The sequence below is a fragment of the Thamnophis elegans genome, chromosome 2 (genome assembly GCF_009769535.1).
Source record: "Thamnophis elegans isolate rThaEle1 chromosome 2, rThaEle1.pri, whole genome shotgun sequence".
Classification (NCBI taxonomy): Eukaryota; Metazoa; Chordata; class Lepidosauria; order Squamata; family Colubridae; genus Thamnophis; species Thamnophis elegans.
Genome location: NC_045542.1, coordinates 97,769,961 through 97,794,916, shown reverse-complemented (window position 1 = coordinate 97,794,916; position 24,956 = coordinate 97,769,961). Strand labels below are relative to the sequence as shown.

The window sequence follows — 24,956 nt, the reverse complement described above, 5'->3', positions numbered from 1 at the left end:
TTCCAGACTGTTTAAATTTTATTTGCATTTGATTTGTGTTTTTTTTCCCAATCTACATCCAAAAGAAATACATCAGTGCCAACACCTTTTGCATTCAATCGAGCACATTCCAGTCCATAAACACCAATACTGTTAAAAATGTTGATTTTAAATGGTGACACAAAACAACCTTCTTTTGCCCCAACAGTCACCAAAGCACTTCTCCTTTCAATTAATTATTTTGTTCTTATACAATTTTCCTTGTATTAAATCATCTCATAGTCATCACTTCAGAATGCCTACTATAGATGTTCTTATTTCTTTTATTTCAGGAGGGCTGCTTGCTCTGTTTTTAAATTATCTGGACAGGTTTAACATAAAATCAGTTGAAAGTTTGCTGATAATCTTGTAATTGTCACCTGTTAATATTTAGCAGCCCAGATGGAAAAGAAAATTTAAGAAAAAAAGCTTTCGACAGTAGAAAAAGAGCACGAGATCACCACACACCGTTTTTTAAATTAAAAATCTGACTTTCTTCTACCAAGGAAATATATAAAACTAAACCAAGGTATGATTGGCAGTATTTCAAACTGAAAAAGATGCTGCAGTAAGATCAGTGATACACAAACCTGAGTCTTGAAAAGTGATCAGTAGCAGACGCCTGATCACCCAACTCGAAACACCCATTACAGTGATTACAGAGGCTTTATGTTTTAAAAACTCATTTACAATTTTGGGATAATAGTTTTAGCATTGTACTGTAAAACACACAGCAGCAAGAGGATGCGAAGGAAGTGAGAGAGTTAAGCTGGAAAAAAAAAAGACTATCAAGTCAAACACAAGAAGAAAGAACGGCAAGAAAACCAGCAAGATGCAAATGAATGGAATTAAAGAAGAAGAAGAAGAAACAGCAGCAGACGTTAGCTGCCAAGGCAGCCTGTAGCTTCATTGCATGTGCATCTTATTACTAAGCCCAAGAACATTTACAACAGTCAAGTGTGGAAGACGTGGAAGTAAATCTGCTTAGCAAGTTATCCTTTGGTCTCTGATTAACATATCGTAGATAGGTTGTAACTTTTGCATATGCAGTGGGCTTCATTTTCATACATGTTGACAGCTTCATAATGGCTTTCTCTTCTTTTGTGGGTGGGGAAAGGATGCTGCTGCGAAGTACATCATCCCACGGGTTTCAGCAGTCGGAGATGACAGGAAATAGGAGACCCAGAGCAAATGGGAATCAGCTAAGCTCTCTCATTCCACCACCCTCCCTCCTCGCAGGCATGCGGTCACAGCCATCCTTGTAGAGTGCATCTCCACACAGTACAGCACCAAACCCCCCACCCCCCACCCCCCCCACAAACAAACAGAAGCAGAGCCTCACAGGATGTTCTAACAAAAACCATGAATTTAGAACATATCCCCAAAAAGATGAGACATCCCCTGTTTCAAATACTCAGGAATCTGCCACATTTAGAAGTTGCATTATTTAGAGAAAAGTCTTCCTTTCGGGTAAAACTGTAAAATGGAGGAATGCTAGCCAAGAGCATCCTCGCGTGGAGAAAAGCAGCCACTGCAGTCAGAGCATGCAGTAGTTTTGGAGCACAGCCAGAGGGCTGCATTAAAGTTCAATCTGCAAATCCCTGGCCTGAGAGAAAAGTACAACCAATATAAACAACACTACTGTCTTCTTCCCACCAAACACAGAAAACCCTACTAAGTTTGTGGGGAGGAAGCAGCAGTGTTTATGTACAAATGCAACAGAAAGCATGTAATGCATTCATTTGCTTACTGAACAGTAACACACACAGAGGGCTGAATCCCATTCTTTCCCAGTATAAAAGGCCTTTGGTGCAATGCAGATCCAGCACTTCTTTGTGAAGGTATCAGTCCCATTTTTCAAACACAAGTCTAGTTCTTTCAAAAGCTCTAGGCTTGGGTACAAAGGATCCTACGTAAAACTTGACCAGCATCACAGAAAGAACCTGTTGGGCATTGTGCATTCACATATCTCTGCAGGTGCCCAGTTCCTTCTGCACCAGCTAAAATGGTAGTGAGGGCAATTCCTAGCAACAAGAAGGAAGCAGGTAGAAGCTGGACAGATCTCTTTCCTAACAACATCAGCAATCACATTTGAAGTGAGCCAGTTTCTGCTGTAGCAAAAACTGCCTTGGGAAAATAGGGAAAACCCTATTTTAGAACTGGAAAACTAAGGACAAATTTAAGCTGCTCAGCTGCGTGCTGGTGATTATGCAGAAACAACTTCACAAGGATAAATCACATAAAAACAGTTACTGGGGCAGGCTTAAGCCGTGGTTGGGGGCATGTGAAGAAGTACAAAAATGGGAGATTAGAAATTCAATCCCAATTCAATCCCTATCCTCCCCATAAGGAATACCACTGCATCTAATTCACATCCATGACACAAACTGGTCCCAAATCAAATTGGTCCTCTTCAACAGAATGGTCAGCCAGGCTCAATAAGGTAAAAAAAAGTCCCCGAAAAACATTTGCTAACAAGTACTTTATGAAGAAGAGTAGGGCAACATAGGTGAACAATCTTGCTAACAACAGAGTCCAGGGAGATGAAAATAAACCCATATCAAAAAGAAAGGAAGTAGTGGAACCTACTACATGATAGCAGTGCAGAGAGATGTATCAGTGCAAAATCTTTTTCAGTAGTGTGCTATTCCATGAAACACAAGAACTCTGCAAGGCTATGAGCCAACTATTTGGAACAAAAGGATGCATTATATCCAGCCAAGGACAAAACTTGGTTCAAGAGATCTAGAATTCTCTTTGTGGGCCCTTCAGAGAAATAGATATTGCATACAAAAGACTGCACATTTGTCACACAAATAACAGGGCTGATTACACATATCCAAATTTACCTTTTAAGTTCAAGTCACTTGTAAGATTCTGTAATGTACAAATTGCAATCAAATGCTCAGAACAGATTCATCTCTGTTACAGTGTCATGTTTTTCTAAACTAGTAAGAGAAGATTGTTAGTTTACCATTGGTTTACTATTTGTGGATTGGACTGAATTGACCTGCTTGGTTCTGACAGGTTAGAATCCATATCTCCCAGAATTTAAACCTTAAAAAGCAAGGCTGGAGATTACTGCCTCCAATGAGATATGACAGCGTCTTCCCAATAGCTTGTTTCTGACCTCTTAAAACAATAGCAGAAACCAACAGTACAATCCACAAAATAAGATGCAACTCTAATTTGAACGAAGGGAACTCAGACTTGAGTTACCCCTAATTTAATCTCCCTGGTTAAGCAGGAGAGCAGAGAAGATGGGGGGTAGAGTGTAGAGAATTCAAGTAGAGGCCTAGGACAGGTACAAGTGTGAAGCTGCTCCAGGCAGCAGGATTAGGACACTGTTTCCACTGGCTTCCTCAGTGGAAACCACATGAGCCATGCTACCTCATCAATGGGGACCTCCGGTGGTCGCACAAAGAGCTGCTTCTAGGCTATATGCATAAGAGGTGCTTCTAATTCCGCAGTTTTTGCAGTGCGTCAAAGGAGCCTCCAGAAGCCTGACATAAATACTATTTACATGACATATGTACCCCCGTCAGGAAGAGAAAGCTATGGAAAGGCCTCAGGTAGTTATTAATACTGGTGACCCCCAACTCAACCCCCAATGGGAGCCTGTTGATGGCTTAGCAGCATCCAGTGGTTGTGGCTTGAAGACTTGGCTTCAGTCCTTCAAGAGATCTGGGAATCTGTAGGAGACAGCAAAATCTCTCTTCTGGTGTCACCAATTGGCTTTCACAGCATTGATGTCACTCACTAGGTTCTGTGCCAGGCAGATACCAAATATCTGAAATACAAATCAAAGACATGCTTGTGAAATGCTTGTTATTGCGGCGCGCAAATAGCAATAGCAGTAGACTTATATACCGCTTCATAGGCCTTTGAACCGCTGACCTGCTGATCTAGCAGTAGCCTGCAGTGCTGCATTTAACCACCGCGCCACCTTGGCTCTTAATACCCAATACACCAGCCTTCCTGATCTTTCAGATGTATTTGCAGTTCTAGAACCTCGGGCCAGAAAGTTCAGGGGATGCAGTCTTAGCACCTCTGAAGGACAAAATGGTGCAGCACGAAGCTATTTATTTCACTCTCATGTTTGGAGCACTCAAATCATTATTACTACAGGACAAGTGACAGAAAAGCCTGGCCTGCTTTGCTCTGCCAGTGAACAGCCTATTTCAAAGCTACAGAAAGGCAGCCTCAACATGTGGAGTCAAGTTTCTTTTCCCTGTAACCTAATGCAGTGTTTTTCAACCACTGTGCCGCGGCACACTAGTGTGCCGTGACATAGTGTAAGGTGTGCCGTGGGAAAATTACTTTATATATAGTCAATATAGGCACAGAGTTAATTTTTTTTAACATTTTCTAATGGTGGTGTGCCTCGTGATTTTTTTCATGAAAAAAGTGTGCCTTTGCACAAAAAGGTTGAAAAACACTGACCTAATGTAATCTACAGCACCTGTTCCCCTAGTTATTATGGGTTAGACTTCCACAAGGAATTTTTCCTTTGCAATCCCATTGAAATGAATGGATCAGGTACGAATTGGAGTCATCTGCACAGAACAAAGATATACGAATGCAGATATCCTTTCCATTTTCTTGACTTTGAGGTTCCCTATCTTTGATTGCGCCCAAACACAAATAGGCTATTTAATCATGCCTAAGATGAAGTCACATTTATCCATGTGCAATTAATACAACTATTTACTATCCACCGAAAAGCAGCTTTTACGATTCTTTCCACCTCCTTTATCAACATAGTCCTATGAAATGAACCATCTTGCAAGATTCATGAATGATGGGAATCCATGTATCTTGGATCTAATCTCACTGTCATCACAAAACTAACTCTGAAACAAATAGGGGGCAAGAGAATTAGATATGTTTGCCGTGTTAAACTGAGGGAAAGAGAGATAAAAATATACTATTACTATTATTTTCATTAGTATTATACATTCACTATTATGACCTGGGTGGAACATAAAAAACTGGCCCTTTCCATACTTGATTGCAGTAGGGTATCGAAAATAATAACCTTCTAGTCAAGAAAAGAAACACACATCCACCCCGAACATGTGTGCAATAGAATTTCATTTGGACTAAGTAATTGCTCTGACAGAGTATGTGGCAAGAGAACAGAGTTAATCTTCCAGTAAAATGCTCTAAATAGGATTAAACTAGTTATCAAACTTAGGCACCATAGTATGGTGGTAGGTATCATTTTGAGGTTAGAGGGAATTAAAAGGTTCTTAAAAGCAACAATGGGAACAATTTACTACCTAAAAACCTCCTACTTCCACTCTAAAATTGGTCCTTTCCCCCTTCTGTAAGATCACTGTATTTCTGATAACTTCTGGCCAACCTAGAGTCCCAGGAAAATTGCATATCAAGGAAGGAAGGATGGATGGATGGATGGATGGATGGATGGATGGATGGAATTTCCAAGTGGGGGTTACTTGAAGAGGGAATTCTCAGTAACATGGAAACTCATACCTGTAGAAGTGCCACACCTACAAAGGTCCCTGCCACTACAATGAGATTGTCCTGGACCCACTTCTCAAATTGACCAGCACACCCTTTAGTGTGAATGAAGCTCTGCTGCTCCAGCTCCTGCAAAAAAGGTACAGAAAAGCGCCTGAAGATCCCTAAAAGCAGCACAAAGTGCAGTAATCACTTCCCCACCAGCACAAATTCAGAAAATCCAGTATAATTTTTTTTGTAGCCTAGTTGGAGGCTTTCCCATGCAAATGCGCTCTGTTGCATTCTAATACTCCCATGTAGATCCTTTTCAGACTCTGTGCTGTTGCCAGGCCATTCCTTTATGCTTATGCCGGCACTGTCTTTTTTTCGGACAGACAGCCACCTCGTTCTTTCCACTCAATGTCCTCACCACACCAACCTGACCCTCACCAGTTTAAGGCGCACATCATAGCCACACTGTGTATTGAGAACGTCCTCCTGTCAAAAGAACAGACACAAAAGTAACTGAAATCATCCTTGGAACCCAGAAATTCACTGCTTTACCCCTAAATATCTTCAGCATTTGCTTTTCATTCCACATGCTTTCAAATAATTTGCAACTTCTACCTTCAGCTTCAGCTCTTCCCCTCTTTTCCACCTCCATTCTGCCCTATCATGGTGAAGGAATTCCATGGAATGACAAATATATGGATGATACTCATTTTCTTATTTATTTATGTTTAAAATTTGTATCCCACCTTTTCCAACAGGAGCTCAAAGCAGCATACATACTGCTACCTCCTTACCTGCAACCTGGGCTTCCATGCTCCTAGTCTAACAGCTCAATCCCTATACCACGCTTGTTCTCCAAATTAAAATTATCATTTTGGATAAGGCTGTATTTAATCTACGTACTATTTTCCTAACAATTCACACAATTAGATTCCTAAGTTAATAGCAATAGCAATAGCAGTTAGACTTATATACCGCTTCATAGGGCTTTCAGCCCTCTCTAAGCGGTTTACAGAGTCCGCATATCGCCCCCACAGTCTGGGTCCTCATTTCACCCATTTCGGAAGGATGGAAGGCTGAGTCAACCTTGAGCCGGTGAGATTAGAACCGCTGAACTGCAGATAACAGTCAGCTGAAGTGGCCTGCAGTACTGCACCCTAACCACTGCGCCACCTCGGCTCTTTAATTAATTTAAGTTAATACGAGGACCTTAAAATAAAACTGTTCAGACATTATTTAGGTCTACAGGGGATGAGCAAAGTGAGAATCCATCTCACTTATTTCCACATTTCAACTCCTTACCGCAGGATCCTTGACACAGCAGGAAAAGGGTACCCCACAGCGCTCCCTGCTGGGGTTGGAGTCAGTGCAGTTGAAATAAATGTTGAGATTCCAGTCATTAGGTCCATGAGCCCCACAGCACGACCACTGCAGAGGGAGAGAGGGTTAGGCTGGAAGGAGTGCGCAGAAAACTGCAGTGCTCTGCAGCACTGAGCAAAAAGAATGAATGCACTTTGACCAGAGGGGACATTTAGAAAATAACAATAGGAAATGGAGAAATGATTTAAGAATGTGTATCCCACATTTAATACAGGGAGCAATTTTGCAATGTTGCAGGTTCATTATCAGCCATGAGATGGCATGTTCACCTCTGGAGTGCCCTTCACACCTTTTAATTGTCTAATGATGAGTCCCCACAGAAAACAGGAGAACTTCCACACTCATTATTTGCTCTGCACTGTTAAGTCACTTGGTGAGGTTTGTCTGCAATCATGCTTTTCAAATTGCTGCTCTCCTGTATTTTCCTTATTGTTCTTCCCTCTCTTTTATATAACGATAACCTGATGCATGTGGGAAACAACATACCTAAAATCACTCTTCTGTCTTATTTTCAAGAAGCATCTGATTCACCTGGAGCAATATAGTGTGTTGCTATCAGCAAGCCCCTTCTATTATGGGTGTTTGTGACACAGTCAAGTAAATGAAAGGTTGACAAGTCTATGCAGGATTTTTAAAAATCTATTTTAATCACTTTTAATCTTAAATTTCTTGTGCAAAATCTCATGATTATATTTATAGCTTTTTGAAAGGAGTTTTTGAAAGCATTTTAGTACTAATGAAAAGAATTTGACACACACCCACACACACCCAAAACCCCACAGTTAAAATCATGATGGCATATTGGCTTTTTACAGCTATAAACATTCTGTTCCATTGTGTAAATAATGCAATTACATTTCTTTAAGAAATAATGTAGGAAGAAAAGTTCAGTTCAAATTATAAAACTGAAACACACATATTTAAATAGCAATAGCAGTAGACTTATATACCGCTTCATAGGGCTTTCAGCCCTCTCTAAGCGGTTTACAGAGAGTCAGCATATTGCCCCCAACAATCTGGGTCCTCATTTTACCCACCTCGGAAGGATGGAAGGCTGAGTCAACCCTGAACCGGTGAGATTTGAACCGCTGACCTGCTGATCTAGCAGTAGCCTGCAGTGCTGCATTTAACCACTGCGCCACCTTGGCTCTTAAATGATTTAAGAATGGCATCAGGAAAGATCAATTACAACAGGGGTCCCCAAACCCCAGGCCATGGACTGGCACCGGGCTGTGGTATGCCAGCAACTGGGCCACGCAAGGAAGTGAAAACCCATCCACGGGATGCAGGCAGCATGCGAAACAACACTGCCTCTGGTCCGTGGAAAAAGCTCTATCCACGGAGCTGGTCCCTGGTGCCCAAAAGGTTGGGGGCTGCTGGGTTACAACATGCTGAAACAAAGTTGTGATGATATATCCACTATTTCACTGGATACATTAAAAAAGTTATTATGAAATATTTTAATGAGGTATTTACACAGTAATGTTACCCAATTTCTGATTTATGCATTCAATCTCTTCTGGAATAGAAAAAAAATATGATCCATATTTGCTTTGTCCTTTTTAAGGACAGAAAATAAGATAGTAGGATCTGGTCAGATGAATATTTATTCAGAATAAATACTCAGTGTGCAATAAGCACACATATATAAAATATGTAGATAGATAGATAGATAGATAGATAGATAGATAGATAGATAGATAGATAGATAGATAGATAGATAGACAGACAGACAGACAGACAGACAGACAGACAGACAGACAGACAGACAGACAGACTCACAGGATAAATTGTGGTGCATACTTTCTTATCATTGCCATGTTAACACAGTGATTTTCACTTATTTTTAATTTATGTTTTAATTTACACTAGAACACGGTTTTGACATTCTCAAAAAGTATAGATATTAATGCAAAAGCACTTGAAAAGCTTTTTAACACTGTTTTAAACACTGATTAAACAACAACATCTTGCCTTTCTGATCAAAATCATCTTAGCATTGTGTTGTTGTTTTTTTGCAATATTGTTGATTATATAATTAACACCAAAACACATTTTTGCTCACCTTTCTCTAGGTAAAAAAAGACTATGGAAGTAAAGTTGCTGAACGCTTAACAAAACAGACTTTTCCTCAAATTTAGGAGTAAAAAATAATTATTATGCAAATTATCCAATGGGGACAACAGGCCTAAAACCTAAGTAGCTCTTGCCTAAAACTTACAAAAGTCCCACGAAACTACTTCAATTTAAATAGAAAATCTCAAAGTAGGAAAGTGACAGTAAAGTCAAAAATCATATATCCTAAAGTTAAGTGTATGTAAGGCATTATTCCTACATTATTATGCAGATACGTACTGTCTTATCCCTTGTGATTTATTGAATAATGTAGCTTCAGGGAATATATGTATAATGCTAAACATCTGGATTATTACCACAACAAGGACCTATGAAAATAATTTTTCCTGCGCCTACAAGGGATTTAATGCAGCGCTGGAATTTTCCCTTCTCATCTACATAACTATGCAGTACTCATTATTGTAGCATGTTTAAAATAAGGAACATAATCCAGAAGAATTATAATCTACTGCAATACCTCACTTAGTTTAGAACAGAACAATGTTTGTATAAACACACCAAAAATTGGCTTAAGATCAAGTAACAATAACAGCCTCTTGCATTTCTATATTGAAACTCTGCACAATAATTTATATAAATATCTCCTGTATCTAAAAGTGAGAAGTGGAAGCTGAATTTTGGGGGGAATATTTCCTCAAAAGATAGAGGTGGGGGGGAGGGGGGGAGGGAGGGAGGGAGGGAGAGAGAGAGAGAGGGAGGGAGGGAGAGAGAGAGATACACATAACATGAAGAGATCTTTAGGGATGGCTTTGTAAACCCAGGGTATTGGGGACAGGTTAATATTTCAAAAGCTGTCATGTTACCACCAGGATTTTTCCAAAGAAGCACCCTATCACCTGAGCATACACGAACATTACAAACGGACATATTGCTCTAGGTAATTTACATAACTCACATATTCCTGAGCAAAGTCTATGAGGTTCTGGAGATCTATGTCATCCCGATATGCCTTGACATTATTGTTAATAAAGAAGTTGAGCTGATCCTTGATCCAGTCCTTGAAAATGAAGGCCAGGATACCAGCTGTCAGCTCCAGGAAAAAGATGAGCCCCAGGAACACAGAGAACTGGTGCCAAAAGAGAGGTACATCATTAGTGCGCAAGGCCAAAAGATCTCCCACCAGTGTGGGAGTATAATATCCTGCTTCAGGATAAGGTGCACTCTCACATTGACAATATAAGCACAAGTTGAAGGAAAGAAAGCTTTGCTTAAAATTTTGTCAGATGGTAGCTGATGCACTGAAGGACAAAATAAAACAAATGTGTTGGTAGTTAATTTTTACGTTAGTAAGCTATTTATTTAAAGTTCAATTCACGTGGCTGTATGGCTTCATAGCCCTATATTGTTTTCCTGCCATGGCAGTGGAAGGAAATTGAGTTAATACTTTATTTTTCTTTGGATCTCCCAGGACAAATATAATATCCACCAATAACATTGGTGTATTATTTTCCTAATGCTATCATTTCAACTTGCATTATGCTCCCTCCTTGTTCCAACTTGTATATCCTATTCATTTCTCAAAGATAAACGTATCTTTCCTGCATCTAATACACCAATTCGAAGCATTATGTCTTGTTTTCCTTCCAGTGCCAAAATAAAACTCAATTTCTATTATGCTCCCCATACAGCAAAGCCTTCATAAAACTTTCTAGGTCCTTGCCTAGTGTCAAAATAATGCTACACTAAGAATTACCACATTATGTTTTGTAAAGTGCTCAAAGAGCTACATGCGAATTTTCTCCATAATCCTGTAATATATACAGGTAGTCCTCGACTTACAAAAGTTGATTTAGTGACTGTTTGAAGTTACAATAGTACTAAAAAAAGTGACTTATGACCATTTTTCACACGTGACCATTGCAGCAACGCCATAGTCATGTGATCAAAATTCGGATGCTTGATAACTGGTTCATATTTATGATGGTTGCAATGTCCTGGGGTCATCCTTCTGCAACCTTCTGACAAGCAAAGCCAATGGGGAAGTCAGATTCACTTAGTAACCATATTACTAACTAAAGAACTGCAGTAATTCACTTACAACTGTGGCAAGAAAAGATGTAAAATGGGCTAAAATTGACTTAGCAACTGTCTCGCTCAATAACAGAAATTTTGGACTCAATTGTGGTCGTAAATCGAGAATCTGTACTAATATGGCCATTTTCTCCTGAAAAAAAAAGTGGACTAAGAGTAGGAAAAAGAACTGCTTGCCAATGTCACCTTGGGAGTTCTTGGTCAACTCATGATTTGATCTACAAAAGCCCAGTTTACATTAAACTACACCAGTGGTTCCCAAACTTGGCAACTTTAAGACTTGTGGACTTCAACTCCCAGAGCTGGCTGGAGAATTCTGGGAGTTGAAGTCCACAAGTCTTAAAGTTGCCAAGTTTGGGAACCACTGAACTACACCAACAAGAAAAAAAACAAGAAGAGAAAAAGACATACAAATTTGAGGAGCAACGTGTTCTCCCTCAGTGCCCCAATACAGCCAGCAAAACCCAGCATGAACATCACCCCTCCAACCACGAGGAAAAGCCAGACTGGGTCAAAGCCACCAAGGTCTGTGATGGATGACAGATTGGAAAGTACGCCCTGGATAGGGATAGAGAAAGACAAAAACACAGAGCTGAAGTTGACACCGCAGCCAAATTCCCTCCAGCAAAAATCAGTTTTCCTATACAAGGATCGTGGGGGAAAACCCCAATGGCGTAGAATTTCCATTGTTGAGGTTATGCACACAATAGTTACTAAACCAACTGCCTGATGGTGAGTGAAGGGTAAACTATATATTTATACTAGTCTCCCCCAACTTGGTACCCTTCAAATATATGCAGATTCCTGACTGGAAATTCTGAGAATAATTTCTGGCTCTACAGATTGCCTGGGAAGGAAGGGGTACATTAATCAGAAAGCCAGAAAGGGAATTAACCGAGCAAACCTTAGCTTGGACTAGCACTGATGATGTTACCTAGTTTGGGTAATGAAACGTCTGCAGGAAAACACGCAAGCTCAAGAGAGCACCAAGGAAGCCTAAAACTTTAGCTTACCCAGAAAAATTTGCATCGTTTTTAAACCACACATGTACTCTCCTATATTTATTATTTACATTATAAATGATTTTTTTAAAACTGTATGTGTATGTGTGTGTATAAACAAAGTAATAAGAAAGAAAAGGTGAACAGGTGCAGAAAGGAAAATAAGCTGTTTTTTTTTTATTATGCACATAGTTAAGCAGAGATTTTAAGCAGGCTGCTTTTAAGCAACCAGAATTCTACCAGGCAAAATCATCCCATTCTTAGTTGCTGCAGGGGTTACTGACAGCTTTCCAATTTTAAGGGCTGGTTTTGTTCTACAAAACCACATGGTTTTGGCTCCCGGATGCCCTCGGGGTCCAACTGTTCCATTCTCTGCATCAGAGGACAAGGACACGAAGCTAAAGAAAGTGGCACACCTGTGCTACACCTAGCATCCTCTTCGGTGACATTTTGCAAAGTGGTAATTGCGTGTTTGGTGGTTGATTTCGGGAAGTTATGATGATTGGGCAGCTATTTGGGGTGGGGGTGGGGGAGGAACAGCATATAATTGTTACTCTATTTTATTTTAATATGATTTTTTAAATTATGTAATCCACCTGGATTACTATGAGGGGAGCAATATATGCTTTTCTGTAAATAAGTAAACAAACAAGCTAAAATGTCCTTCTTATCTGGGCTCAGGGCCAGTTTCCAAATGAAAATCTTCCACCTCTAGGCTGCTGTTTGTCATAAAAACTGCATCAAGCCACCCTGTTGGTGGCAAATGAGAAGGTGAGCCATTCTCAATAGGAAATCATTCCAGTGACCACAAAACTACATTGCTTTTTTCACAAAATAGAAAATGGCCAGGGATGTGGGAGGGAGAAAATATATATATAAATGTTACTTTACATTTGGTTTCAGAAAATCAAAGTATGCTGGTAGTATGCGAAATGACTGGACACAAAAGATGTACACATGATGAGGCTCACCAGATATTTGCTCAGCACATGTTCTCAAAGACCTGTCTCAGCACAGTTCATTGCATTCTAGGCTATAGAAAGACTGAGCAAATGGAAGGTGGGAAAACAAAAAGCACCCGAATGAATGAAATTTACATGTACAGACATAGTAAAACTCTGAAAAACAAGTATATAGAAAGCAACTGAAAACTTCTTATATTCAAGAGAATTTGCTCCTTAGCTCCTCATGGGCACTTAGCTGGCTAATTGTAAATAATGTTGGACCAGGAGGACTCATTATTTGATCCAGTAGTATAATCTACACACTTCATTCAAATGTGCATTTTTAGCCAACTCCTCAGGTTGTGTGCAGACCCAAAGCCTTCGAGTAAAATTCCCAAAAATGGTTAGCAAATTTCAATTCCTACATGTAACTGAACTACTGAATTAATTATGCATATTTTTAATTGAATTTAAATAAACCGTAACATTTTCCTGGAGCCACCCACAATTTTCTGAAGGCTAGTCCACAGCATTCCACTGTAAAACCAAATGTAGCGCTTGGGTAAAAAAGAAACGTGTATCTACAGTGATATCTAGGTTGACAATGGGTTATCAAAAAAATATTTATCTATGTTTCTAGAACTCTGATGGGGGCAAAAATCCCCCTCATCAAATGATTAATAAAGGTTTAAGTCCAGGGGTGGGTTCCGGCAGGCAGTACTGCCAGTTTGCTTGTGGGCGTGCTGCGTGTACTTGTGCGCTTTCACCCGTGCATGCGCAGTGCAATAAAAATTGTTCTGCGTATGCACAGAAGCGAAAAACAAGATGGTGCCGTCGATGGCACCATCTGGAGAACCAATTCGGGGAAGTGGCAGGCCTGGGTCGCTGCCGGTTCCAACGACCCAGGCCACCAAACCACTACCAGTTCTCTCGAACCAGTCCAAACCAGTAGGAACCCACCACTGCTTAAATACCAGAAATTAAGAACAATTTACTTGCTGATACCAGTAAAAATCTGTATGTATGTATGTATGTATGTATGTATGTGTGTGTGTGTATGTATGTATGTGTATGTATGTATGTGTGTGTATATATATATATATACACATATACATACATACATACACATACATACATATACGTATACGTGTACATGTACATGTACATGTATATGTGTATGTATGTGTGTGTGTATATATATACACACACACACACACACATACATACATACATACATACATACATACATACAGATTTTTCGTAGATTTTCACAGGTATAGGTATGCTGGTCTTGTTGTATTTGGGTCTTTTCCCATGTAAGATTGAGATTGTCTTGGCAACGTTTCGGCGAGGTCTCACTCGCAATCTTCAGGCTGGGTTTTGGGCTTAAAGCGTGGTCAGAGCTGCCGTCTTTCTATAAATCTTGGTGAGGGGGTGTCGAGTGCTGGCTTTGTTTCAGTAAGTGGAATGATTGGTTATGTGGTTGTATCATGATTGGTAAATTGGTGCTAATTGGTGCTGGCTGTGTGTCTGTTGTTCTTTCGTGTTGTAATGGCCTGGGTGGTGGGTGGGATTCGTTTGTTGACTAGGGCTGGTTTCCAGATGTCTGGTAGGCGGGAAGTATCATCACATGTATTCATGTTGTGGGGGTGTTTCTCTATTTTGATGGCTTCCATAATTATTCTCTTGTTGAAGTGTTCAGTTTTGGAGATTAATTTGGTTCCTTCAAAATTAATTTCATGTCCTGTAGCTTTAAGGTGCTGGGAAAGAGAGGAAGTTTTTTCTTTTTTTCTTACTGCGTTCTTGTGTTCTGCGATGCGTGCATTTATTCTCCTGTTCGTTTGTCCTATGTATGTTGCAGGGCAGATTTTGCATGTTTAAGATTATAGCATTCTTTCTCTCATCTTTTTATTCCAAACTTGAATCTTAACTATTCTTTTCATAAAATAAGTAAAATAAACATTAATAAATGTTAATGACTATGTGTTTTAAAAACAACAGTAAGGCGAAAAGAAATTTCAATCAATTCACTGTAAGGAACCAGTAGGAAAGCGATATCCTCAAAGGGCTCAGACAACATGTGAATAATTTGTCCAATTCACATAAACCAGGTATGGTTCATATACTCATACCAGAACAATTTATTACCTGGACACAAGACGGGATCAAATACAGCAATCAGAAAAACATTCCCTTCCTGGCCACACTTACCTTTTCTGCCCAAGCCCACAAGCCAATGGCTAGGAAAGCTGCCCCCAGCAACTGCAAAAGAGAAAAGGCCACCATCATGCATAGGATAACAACAGGGATCAATTCAGCTCTATACTAAGAATGTAGAAGACTGCAGAGCCAGGGGTGGAGGCCAAAAGAGGGATTAGCTTAGAATCCCTACATAGCCACACATTCCAATCCCCCCTTAAGTGCTGTGGAGCCTCTAACTTTAAGCAGATGCTGACTGTTACGTGAGAAGATTCTTGTGCATAGGCTGTTAGCAATAAATCAGCTTAATTAAACCTTCATGTATAGACCTGGTCTGATAAAGAATGGCACAATGCCCCTCATTTTATAGCGTTTTCTGCAGAAAGACAGGTCATGATTCACCCCAATGTTTGCCTCTTATGCTGACTCATCTTCTATTCACAGGATAAAGGAAAAATAAGATTAAGAAATAATGTAACTGGGTTGCATACTGAAGGTTCTAGACTCAGATGAGGTCTATTTCTTCAGAGGAGATATTCTAGTTTGCCAGGGTATAATTAAAGCAAAAACTGGAAGTTTAAAGACAAATTAAACAAAAACCTTTTTTGGCACAAAGAAATTGCCAATTATTTGCACTCCATTCTATCAATATACGTGGAGGTAAGTCCTTGACTTATAACCATTCATTTAGTGACCATTCAAGGTTATACCGCACTGAAAAAAGTGCTCTATGACTGTTTTTCACACTTATGACTTTCAGCATCCCCATGGTCACGTGATCAAAATCTTAAAGCTAGGCAACTGACTCATTTTTATGACAGTTGCAATGTCCCAGGGTCATGTGATCCCCTTTACAAGAAAGCCAATGGGGAATCCAGATTCACTTTATAACCGTGTTACTAACAACTGCAGTGATTCACTTAACCGTGGCAAGAGAGGTCATAAAATGGGGCAAAACTCACTTAACAACTGGTTTTGCCTGCCTCCATAGAGTCAATACCCGAGTATGAATCTTAACTTTCTCCAACCAAGCAAGGACAACTGTATGGTTGTGTACGTAGGCTAGATCGAACTAAGCCATTGTCATTTGCCAACCCCATTAACACTAGCAGGACACCAATCGCTTGGATATGGAGTCTAACTTGAGAGCCTTGGAAAACAGAAGGCTGAAAACACATCATCTGGAGCAGTTGCAAGCTTAGCACTGTACATAGACAATGGCTAATACTGTTCCCATGGTAAGAATGGAACATTTCTAAAACAGCAGCAGCATTGATCAGAGTTCTTCCCCTGCCCACCCGGCCCTCTTTCAATGTCAATTGCTATTTGTTTGTCATTGCCTACGGGGCTTTGTGAGGGCTATCTCAATAGGTGGAATGTGAAGAATTCAGAAATAGGCCTTATACAAGGCCACTCTACACCAGGAAACAAAGAAACAATACAATGTGCAGAATATATTTTTTTAAATAGGACCAACGTAGACATAATTATATTGGTTTAATAAGAAATCATTAAGGTAATAATAAGAATCCTCAGTGATTCTCTCAGCTTAGACCACAATCTCCCCCAACATGAAAATGGGAAAACTTATGTTTTATTTCATCTTATTAACTCTGCATACAAAATCATATTTCAGTTCACTTCACATTCACCTTAGTAATATAAGATTAAAATACAAGTCTAATATCAGAAGAACGCCAAACCTCAAATCCTGGTTTTTCACTTACTTGATTTGATATGGTAAAGTAATAAAAGGCAGGAACAAAAATCTAATAAACAAATAAGCAAATATTCTTAGGTGATTTTTCTCACATGAAACTTCTTCAAAAATTCATTCCAATTCAATAATGCCAGTTAGCAACACTTGCCAACTCACACAAATATAATCTATATTGTGCAAAACTAAAAATATAAAATTGACTCTGTAACTTTTTCTTGTAAAAAAAAACATAAAAGTCCCAGGTTACAGTCAAGAAAAAGCTGGAAAAGTTATTTGGGCTCTTCTTATTGCCCATCAATTTTAGAATCTCTTTCTGACTTTAACATTTTTTTTCACCTTATGCTGGGTGTGTCAAACTCGCGGACTGTTGGCCAGATGCGTCACGCGCTGGCCACCCCACCCCCATTTTAGCGAAGGGGGAAAGTTGCGATGTCACATGACAATATGTCATCACGAGTTTGACACCGCTGCTTTATGCCATCACATTATGCAGCAATCTAAAATTAAGAAGAAATTTCCTGACAGAACATCAGTGGAATGGCTCGCTTCCAAAAATTGTGAGCACTCCATCACTGGAGGTTTTTATGGTGGCAAACCTTTTCGGCACCAAGTGTCCAAACTGGAACACATGTGTGCACACACCGGAACCCTGGAAACTTTTTTTTTTTTTTAAACAGAACTTTTTTATTTTTTTTCATTACTGAAAAGTAATGTTAGATTAATTATTAATGCATTAGAATATTTGGGAAAGAACAACCAGATCCCTGCTGCGTTTATATTTTTGGATGCTGAGAAGGCCTTTGATCGAGTTAACTGGCAATTTCTGCTGAAGATACTGCAAAAAATGCAGATAGGAGATAATTTTTTACAGTCAATTAAAGCAATATACCAACAGCAAACAGCACAAATTATAGTCAATGGAAATTTAACAGACTCTTTTCAAATTGGAAAAGGTACAAGACAGGGCTGTCCTTTGTCCCCATTATTGTTTATTATAACTTTGGAAGTATTGTTGAATAAAATACGGGGCTTGGATGGTTTAAAAGGGATCAAGATTAGGCAGCAAGAATATAGAGTCCGCGCTTTTGCGGATGATTTGGTCATAATATTGGAACAACCGCAGGAATCCAGTATGGTTTTAATGAATACGATTAATCAATATGGTCAAGTGTCGGGTTTTAAAATAAACTTAGGAAAAACCAAAATATTAGCTATAAATATGAATATTAAACAAAAGGAAGAATTAGGAGTGATGCTAGGATGTGAGGTAGTTAAAAAAGTCAAATATCTTGGAGTTAACATTTTAACTTCAAATGGGAAATTATATAAGCATAATTATGAACCACTTTGGCATAGCATACAGACAGAGATGAAAAAATGGGAGAAATTGCACTTATCTTTGCTGGGTAGGATAGCGGCAGTGAAAATGAACATTTTACCAAAATTTTTATTTCTTTTCCAAATGTTACCTATACTTAAAAAAGATGCGAACCTTTTAGAATGGCAGAAGGGTATCAACAAATTTGTGTGGGCAGGAAAGAAGCCGAGGGTAAAGATGAAAATAATGCAAGATGTACGTGAGAGAGGAGGATTGAAACTACCTAATTTAAAACTATATTATGATGCAGTGGCATTATCTGTAATTAGTGATTGGACTCATTTAACCAATGATAGAATATTGAATATTGAGGGACACGATCTGGTATTTGGTTGGCATGCTTACCTGTTATTCAACAAAAAATTGGATAAGAATTTTAAAAGTCATATTTTAAGAAATGCTTTATTGCGGGTTTGGAAGAAATACCAATATAAATTAAATGACAAGATACCCATGTGGGCAATTCCTAGACACGCAATTGAAAATATGAATACAGCACAAAAACAGGACAGAATTACTTACAGACAGCTTCTTACCTCGGAAAGGGGGGTATTACAATTAAAATCTTTAGAGGTATTAAAAGAGGAGAAGGTAGTTCAAACATGGTTTCAGTATGGGCAATTACAGGCTAGGTGGAAAATAGATCAAAAAATTGGTTTTATCCAAGTTGAGGATAATCTGTTTAAACAAATAAGAGATCAAAGCTTAATGCATATAAAGAGGATATATAATGTATTAATACAGATGGATTCGGAAACAGAATTAGTTAAAGATTGTATGATAAAATGGGCTCAAAATATTGAGGAACCAATAATGTTGGATACATGGGAAAGAATCTGGGTAAGAAATGTGAAATTTACACAAGCTCAAAATCTGAGAGAAAATTTTTACAAGATGTTCTATAGATGGCATTTAGATCCTAAAAAGTTGGCTTCTATGTATCCGAATGTACAGCCTAAATGTTGGAGGTGTGGTTCTCTCGATGCTACATATTATCATATATGGTGGACCTGCCAAAAGGTTAAGGCATTTTGGATAAAAATATGGTGGGTCATGCAAAATGTTTTTAAAAGAAGGATAAAGTTTATTCCTCAGTTATTTTTACTAGGTATATGTACTGACTTTACAGTGGTAGAGACCAATTTGATTCTGCACCTGATAACTGCAGCAAGACTGTTGGTGGCGCAATATTGGAAGAAGGAAGACTTGCCTACAATCCAAGAATGGACATTGAAAGTAACAAACTTAGCCGAGATGGCTAAAATATCGGCATATCTCAAAGATCATTCAAATGAGATATATAAACGAGACTGGAAAAAATGGATTGACTATATACAAAATAAATACGGGACTAAGAAATTCCAGTTAGCCTATGCTTAAGATCAGAAATGATTTAAACTGTTAAAAGTCAGTTCAGTAAGAAGAAGCTAAGGTCAATCTAGAATGTCATTAATTTCTTTATTTCTTTTTTCTCAATAGATTTTAGACTGTGTTAGTTAAAAATCCATACCGTGTACGGGTTCTGGGAAGTCGGGGGGGGGGAAGGAGGAGGGGGGGGTGGGGGGGGGTGGAGGGAGGGAGGGGCACACACAACAAAAAAAAATTGTACTTCAATGTCTTAATGATTGACAAATGATGACATATTTGTGTTTTTTTTTAAAGAAAAAAAATAAAAAAGTTCTGTTTCGGAACCCTGGAAACTTGAAGACCAGCATGTGCACCAGCCAGCTGGTCTTCGGGTTTCCGGTGCTCCAGCATGCACGAAGATCAGCTAGCCGTTGCGCATGCACGCACTGGAAACCAGAAGAGCATCTGGTGATGGCGCATGTGCCCACAGAGAGGGGTCTGCCTGCCACCTTTGGCACATGTGCCATAGATTCACCATCACTGATATATAAGGTCTCCTGCTTGAGCAGAGTGTTGGTCTAGAGAGGACTTCCAAAATCTCTTCCAATTCTGTTTTTCTGTATTCTGCATCTAAAGAATAGTTCCTGCCAACTCTTAGCCAATGTAAAATTCACTTATTAATCTTTCCTAGCTTTGCATCCCCCAACACTGATTAGGAGTTCTGGAAACTGCTGTCCCTACACATCTGGAAGACTCCACTTGGCAATGATACTTTCAAATGGTTTTTGGAGAAGCTGAACCGTCATTCCTCTCAATATTAATTTCTTGTTTTCTGGTGAGTTTCAGTATCTGGCGGAATTTAATTTTTATTTGGCAAACATTGTTTTAACATATTTTCTTGCCAACTTGTTCTGATCGTGTCCTCGATGTATACAAAGTATTGATATTTATGTCTTTGTGGTTTATTTTTCGCCTTTGGTTTATCCATCTTCCTGTAAGTGTTCAAACTGGGCACAGTTCTTTAAGAGTAGGAGGAAGCAAGAAAAAGAGAGGAAAGTAGGTGTATGTTGTACAAAACCAGTAAATCTTCTAGAGGAAAGATAAATATTCTGCATAATAAATAGGGAGCTTCTATTCTGTCACTAAAATTTAATATGCTCACACATAGCATAGAATCCATAGCATTTCCTTCCTAAAATGGAATATAATGCTTCAATACAGAATTAGACATTCCATCTGATCATTCAGCTCTCAATTATTAACCCATTTGGAGTCCTGAAAATGGCCCCAAAGTTGGAATGTAATTTGCTATATTCCCCACACCCCCATAAACAGGTAGCCCTTGCATAGTAACCACAATTAGGACCAGCATATTCATTGCCAAGCAAAGTGGTTACTCAGTGGGAAATCACATGACTTCCCACATGAAAAAACAGTTGGAAACTGTTTTTTCTGGCTCAAAACTGACAAGACTATTCAGTTTCATACCTTCTGTTTTTGTTGGCCTCCTGACCACTCCCTGCTCACTCTGGCACTAGGATAATTAACAAGAAGGAAAATATTTATTTATCTGTTAGATTTTTATCCTAGCCATTATTACTTTATAAGTAATTCAAGGTGCCAAACATACATAATACTCCTTTTCCTATTTTCCCCATAATAACTCCTCTGTGAGGTGGGTTGGAATAGGAGAGAATGACTTACTCAAGTTCACCTAGCCATCTTTCATCCCTAAGGCGGAACTAGAATTCACAGTCTCCTGGTTTCTAGGCTAACACTTTAACCACTTGACCAAACTGGCTCTTAATTAACTAATTAATGTTTGTATTTATATTCATTGGAGAGGAAGGGATTACAAGAGAGTAAGAAGGCATACAATGAGGAATACATATTGAAAACAATGGCCTGGTGTTACAAAAACAGGACAGTGTCTCCCATCTCTGATGTGTGAGGGGGTGGGGATGGATCATATGTAGGAGAGATTACCTACAAAAATCACTTGGTTTTTTATTTGCTCCCTATGTACTCATTTCTTAACAAAAGTCATTCTAGAAGATAGCTATAGCAGTTTTTTGCTTGCATTCGAATTGAAACTAATCCTCTCTACAAATAAATTAAAACCAAATTGATTTGGTAAGTAATCCATCAATGATGCAAATTAGTAACAAGACAATTCTATGTTTCATAAATTCATCATGCAGATTAAAGTTTTATTTGTATTTTGGCCACTTAAAACAGTCTTCCCTGCTGGAACTCTCTGTAGCACCCAAATAAAGTTCATCAAAGTTGTTCAATTGTGAAAAAAATCTGTAATTTGTTTTTTACAGAAGCAATAAAGTTAACACTGTTTCACCTTGATAATGAGGATTTTGATCTAACAGTTTTAATTTCTGTTAATTTCCAGGTGCTGTTGACAATTGCTAGTTTATGAGTGTTTATCTTTTGCTGATTTTGTTGTTTAATCTTCACGGTGAAGCATTTATAAGTAGTAAAATAATTCATTACTAATTTCTAGTACTACTTATTTTTTATGCAAAACAAATATTTATGCATAAGTTAAATATTTATAAGTATATACTGTAAAATAAACAGAAGATAGAGAAGCATACTGTATACTGGATAAGATGTGCATGGCCTAGTATCTATTAAATAGGAGATATAATATGGAAATGTCTCAAATTAATCTGTTTGTTAAATGAATATAGGCATCTACTTCAAGATGAGAGAATTCTGATTTAAACGGGACCAGCAAAATAAGGAAAAATCAAAACTACTACCATCAACTACTGTTCTCAAACGTCCTTCAACTGTAACACAATTACCGTACATCATAATTGTCCTTTAGGGACAAACTAAGCATGCAATGAAAGTCATGAGTAGGCAATCTGGTATACAAATACACAAGTGCAAAAGAAAACAAAGATAATACCAATAGTAATAGGTGCCACAGGTGCAATACCAAAACAACTGGAGCACCGCTTAAACACCATCAGCATTGACAAATTCAATTCAGTCAATTACAAAAGGCAGCTTTATTCGGAACAGCTTAAATCCTGAGACATTTCCTTTAGCCCCATCAAACATCAGCATCTGCTATCCCAAGTCCTTGAGAAGGTCCCAATAAGTGGATGAAAGTGCCAAATCCAGTTTTTATATCTTGCTAACTAAGCAACGAACTATAATAATTTATGATACTATTATTTAATTAAATTATTAATCTATTGAATTTATCAGACCTGAACATCCCAGTTTTATAAATACCCTCTATATTTATAAGAAATACACCACGCTGCTTGAAACTACCTATGCAGTAGAAGTCCCCACCCCTGGGGCCACAGACAGGTACTGGTCCGTGGCCTGTTAAGAACCAGATCATACAGCTGGAGGTGAGCGGTGGGTGAGAGAACAAAGCTTCAACTATATTTGCAGCCGCCTCAGCTCCACCTCAAATCATCAGGCATTAGATTCTCATAGGAATGCAAACCTTACTGTAAACTGTGCGTGCGAGTGATCTAGATTGTGTGCTCCCCCCCCCCGCCCCAAATTCATGGAAAAATTGTTTTCCACGAAACCAGTCCCTGGTGCCAAAAAGACTGAGATCGGCTGCTATAAAGTTTCCTTAAATGTCACCTTAATAATACTTAGGTGCTTGCTTAGGACTTGAACTATTAAATTCCCACTACGTAGGACTATGAATGTAACTGCTGAATACCCACACTTTCATTATTATATAATAGTAGTTCATTATCACAGTTTTGTAATAGGTAATAATTTATTAAATATTTATGCAGCCAGGATCACAGCTACATCCAACAACCTACAAAGGATGGATTGGGAGTTACACAATGTGCTAAGTCATGGCTTGTTTAATCACAGTTTGTTGAATAAGTCATGCTGCCAAAATCCATATTTTTACAAAGCACAGTGTCTTTGTCTGAGTTCAGGCAATATGTGACCACAACCACATCACACCTTAACACCAGGTGTTAACTTGGGGTGAACCCAAGTTAAGATACATACAGTACTGGGATTTACAATAGACATTATGTAAAATACGTGCCAGAAAAAATGAGGTGGGGCAGCTGTACTGTTTTCGCAGTAGGAATTTCCTCAAAACAAAGGGATTAAGGAACTTCAGAGTGCATGACTACTACCGGAGCTGGCTTTTCAGGATAAGATCTAAAATATGCCCGGAGTGAATCGAAGCCAACACACTGCTAAATGCAGTCATAACTTTTGCCCCCAGAGGAGGGTGATAGGAGAAAACAATGCTGTGTCAGAAACAGACAGGCAAAGGGGTTACATATTTGATTTTAGGAAAACCTTTCCTCCTCCTCCTGCTGCTGCTGGAAATTGCCGAGAAATCGAAGCAGGGACAGGCGCTAGACTCGGAGCAAGACAGCGGCCGGTCTTCAGATACAGACCGGGCGCAGCGAGAGGCTTGGTGGGAACCAAGGACGTCCTTGCCCAAAAACTTTCGAGCGGCGAATCCGTCACGCTCAACGCGGCGCGGGACCATTCCGGACGCCGCGAGCACCCGCCTGGCGTGGCGAGCCTTTGCAAAGGATTCCGCAGCTAAGGCGAAGGGGAGCTTCCCCTCCTGTCTTCCCAGGAAGCCAGCGACCTCCCTCCCTCCCATCCGCCCTCCCCACCCCCCAGACCCCGGACTTCACTGCAAACGCCAGGGGCGTGGGAACAGCTAAAGCACAGTCGCTCAACCGTCCTGGCCTCCTCCCCTCCGCCCAGGTTAGAAGCGGTGCAAGCGGCACTCCGAACGACCGACCAACCGACCGACCGCTTCCGCGGGACGCGACTCGCTCGCTTGCTGGCGCTCACCCACCCAGAAGAGCACATTGGAGGCGAAGAGCAGGTATTTGGCACAGCAGCTGACCTGAGGACCCTGGAAGTGCTGGGCTTTCCCTGGCATGGCGAGCGCGGGGCCTGAGCTCACAGCAGCCCCATGCTGCCCCTCAGCCGAGGCCCAGCGCCGCCGCGGGACCGCCTCGTCTAGCCCGCCCCCTGGCGGAATTGAGGGGGAGCTGCTGCAGCGGCACGCGCGTGCACGGCCCCTTTTTACTATCCGGACTTCGGCAGAGCCCCAGCTCCCGCGCTCTTTCCCACGCGGCCGTCGCTGCTCTCCGCTGGATTCTCAGAAAACGTGTACCGTATGGGCACTCGGGAGCGCACAGCTGCAGGATCCTCTTAACTGATTTCGACTGGCCCATCTCCAAATGTCTGCTGAGGCCCGAAATACAAGCACTTCCTTCCAAGACGTAGTGCAACTGTAAAGAAATTACGTTCATTTGCATTTTAATGTTCCCTTCCTT

General features: G+C 39.7%; 1 protein-coding gene across 3 annotated transcripts; it reads right to left on the bottom strand.

Annotated features, from left to right (window-relative positions):
* TSPAN17 (tetraspanin 17) lies at window positions 1–24,956 on the bottom strand. 3 transcript variants are annotated; one of them, XM_032210363.1, is made up of 8 exons: window positions 24,470–24,956; window positions 15,197–15,247; window positions 11,452–11,598; window positions 9,905–10,075; window positions 6,796–6,921; window positions 5,932–5,979; window positions 5,515–5,631; window positions 1–3,808 (listed from the first exon to the last, which is right to left on the bottom strand). In XM_032210363.1, exons 1-8 carry the CDS (start codon window positions 24,554–24,556, stop codon window positions 3,743–3,745), a joined length of 813 nt encoding a protein of 270 aa, XP_032066254.1. In that variant the 5' UTR covers window positions 24,557–24,956; the 3' UTR covers window positions 1–3,742. The 3 variants fall into 3 exon arrangements, with proteins under 3 accessions (XP_032066254.1, XP_032066255.1, XP_032066256.1); XM_032210364.1 differs by having other exon boundaries at window positions 24,521–24,954; XM_032210365.1 differs by having other exon boundaries at window positions 24,466–24,594.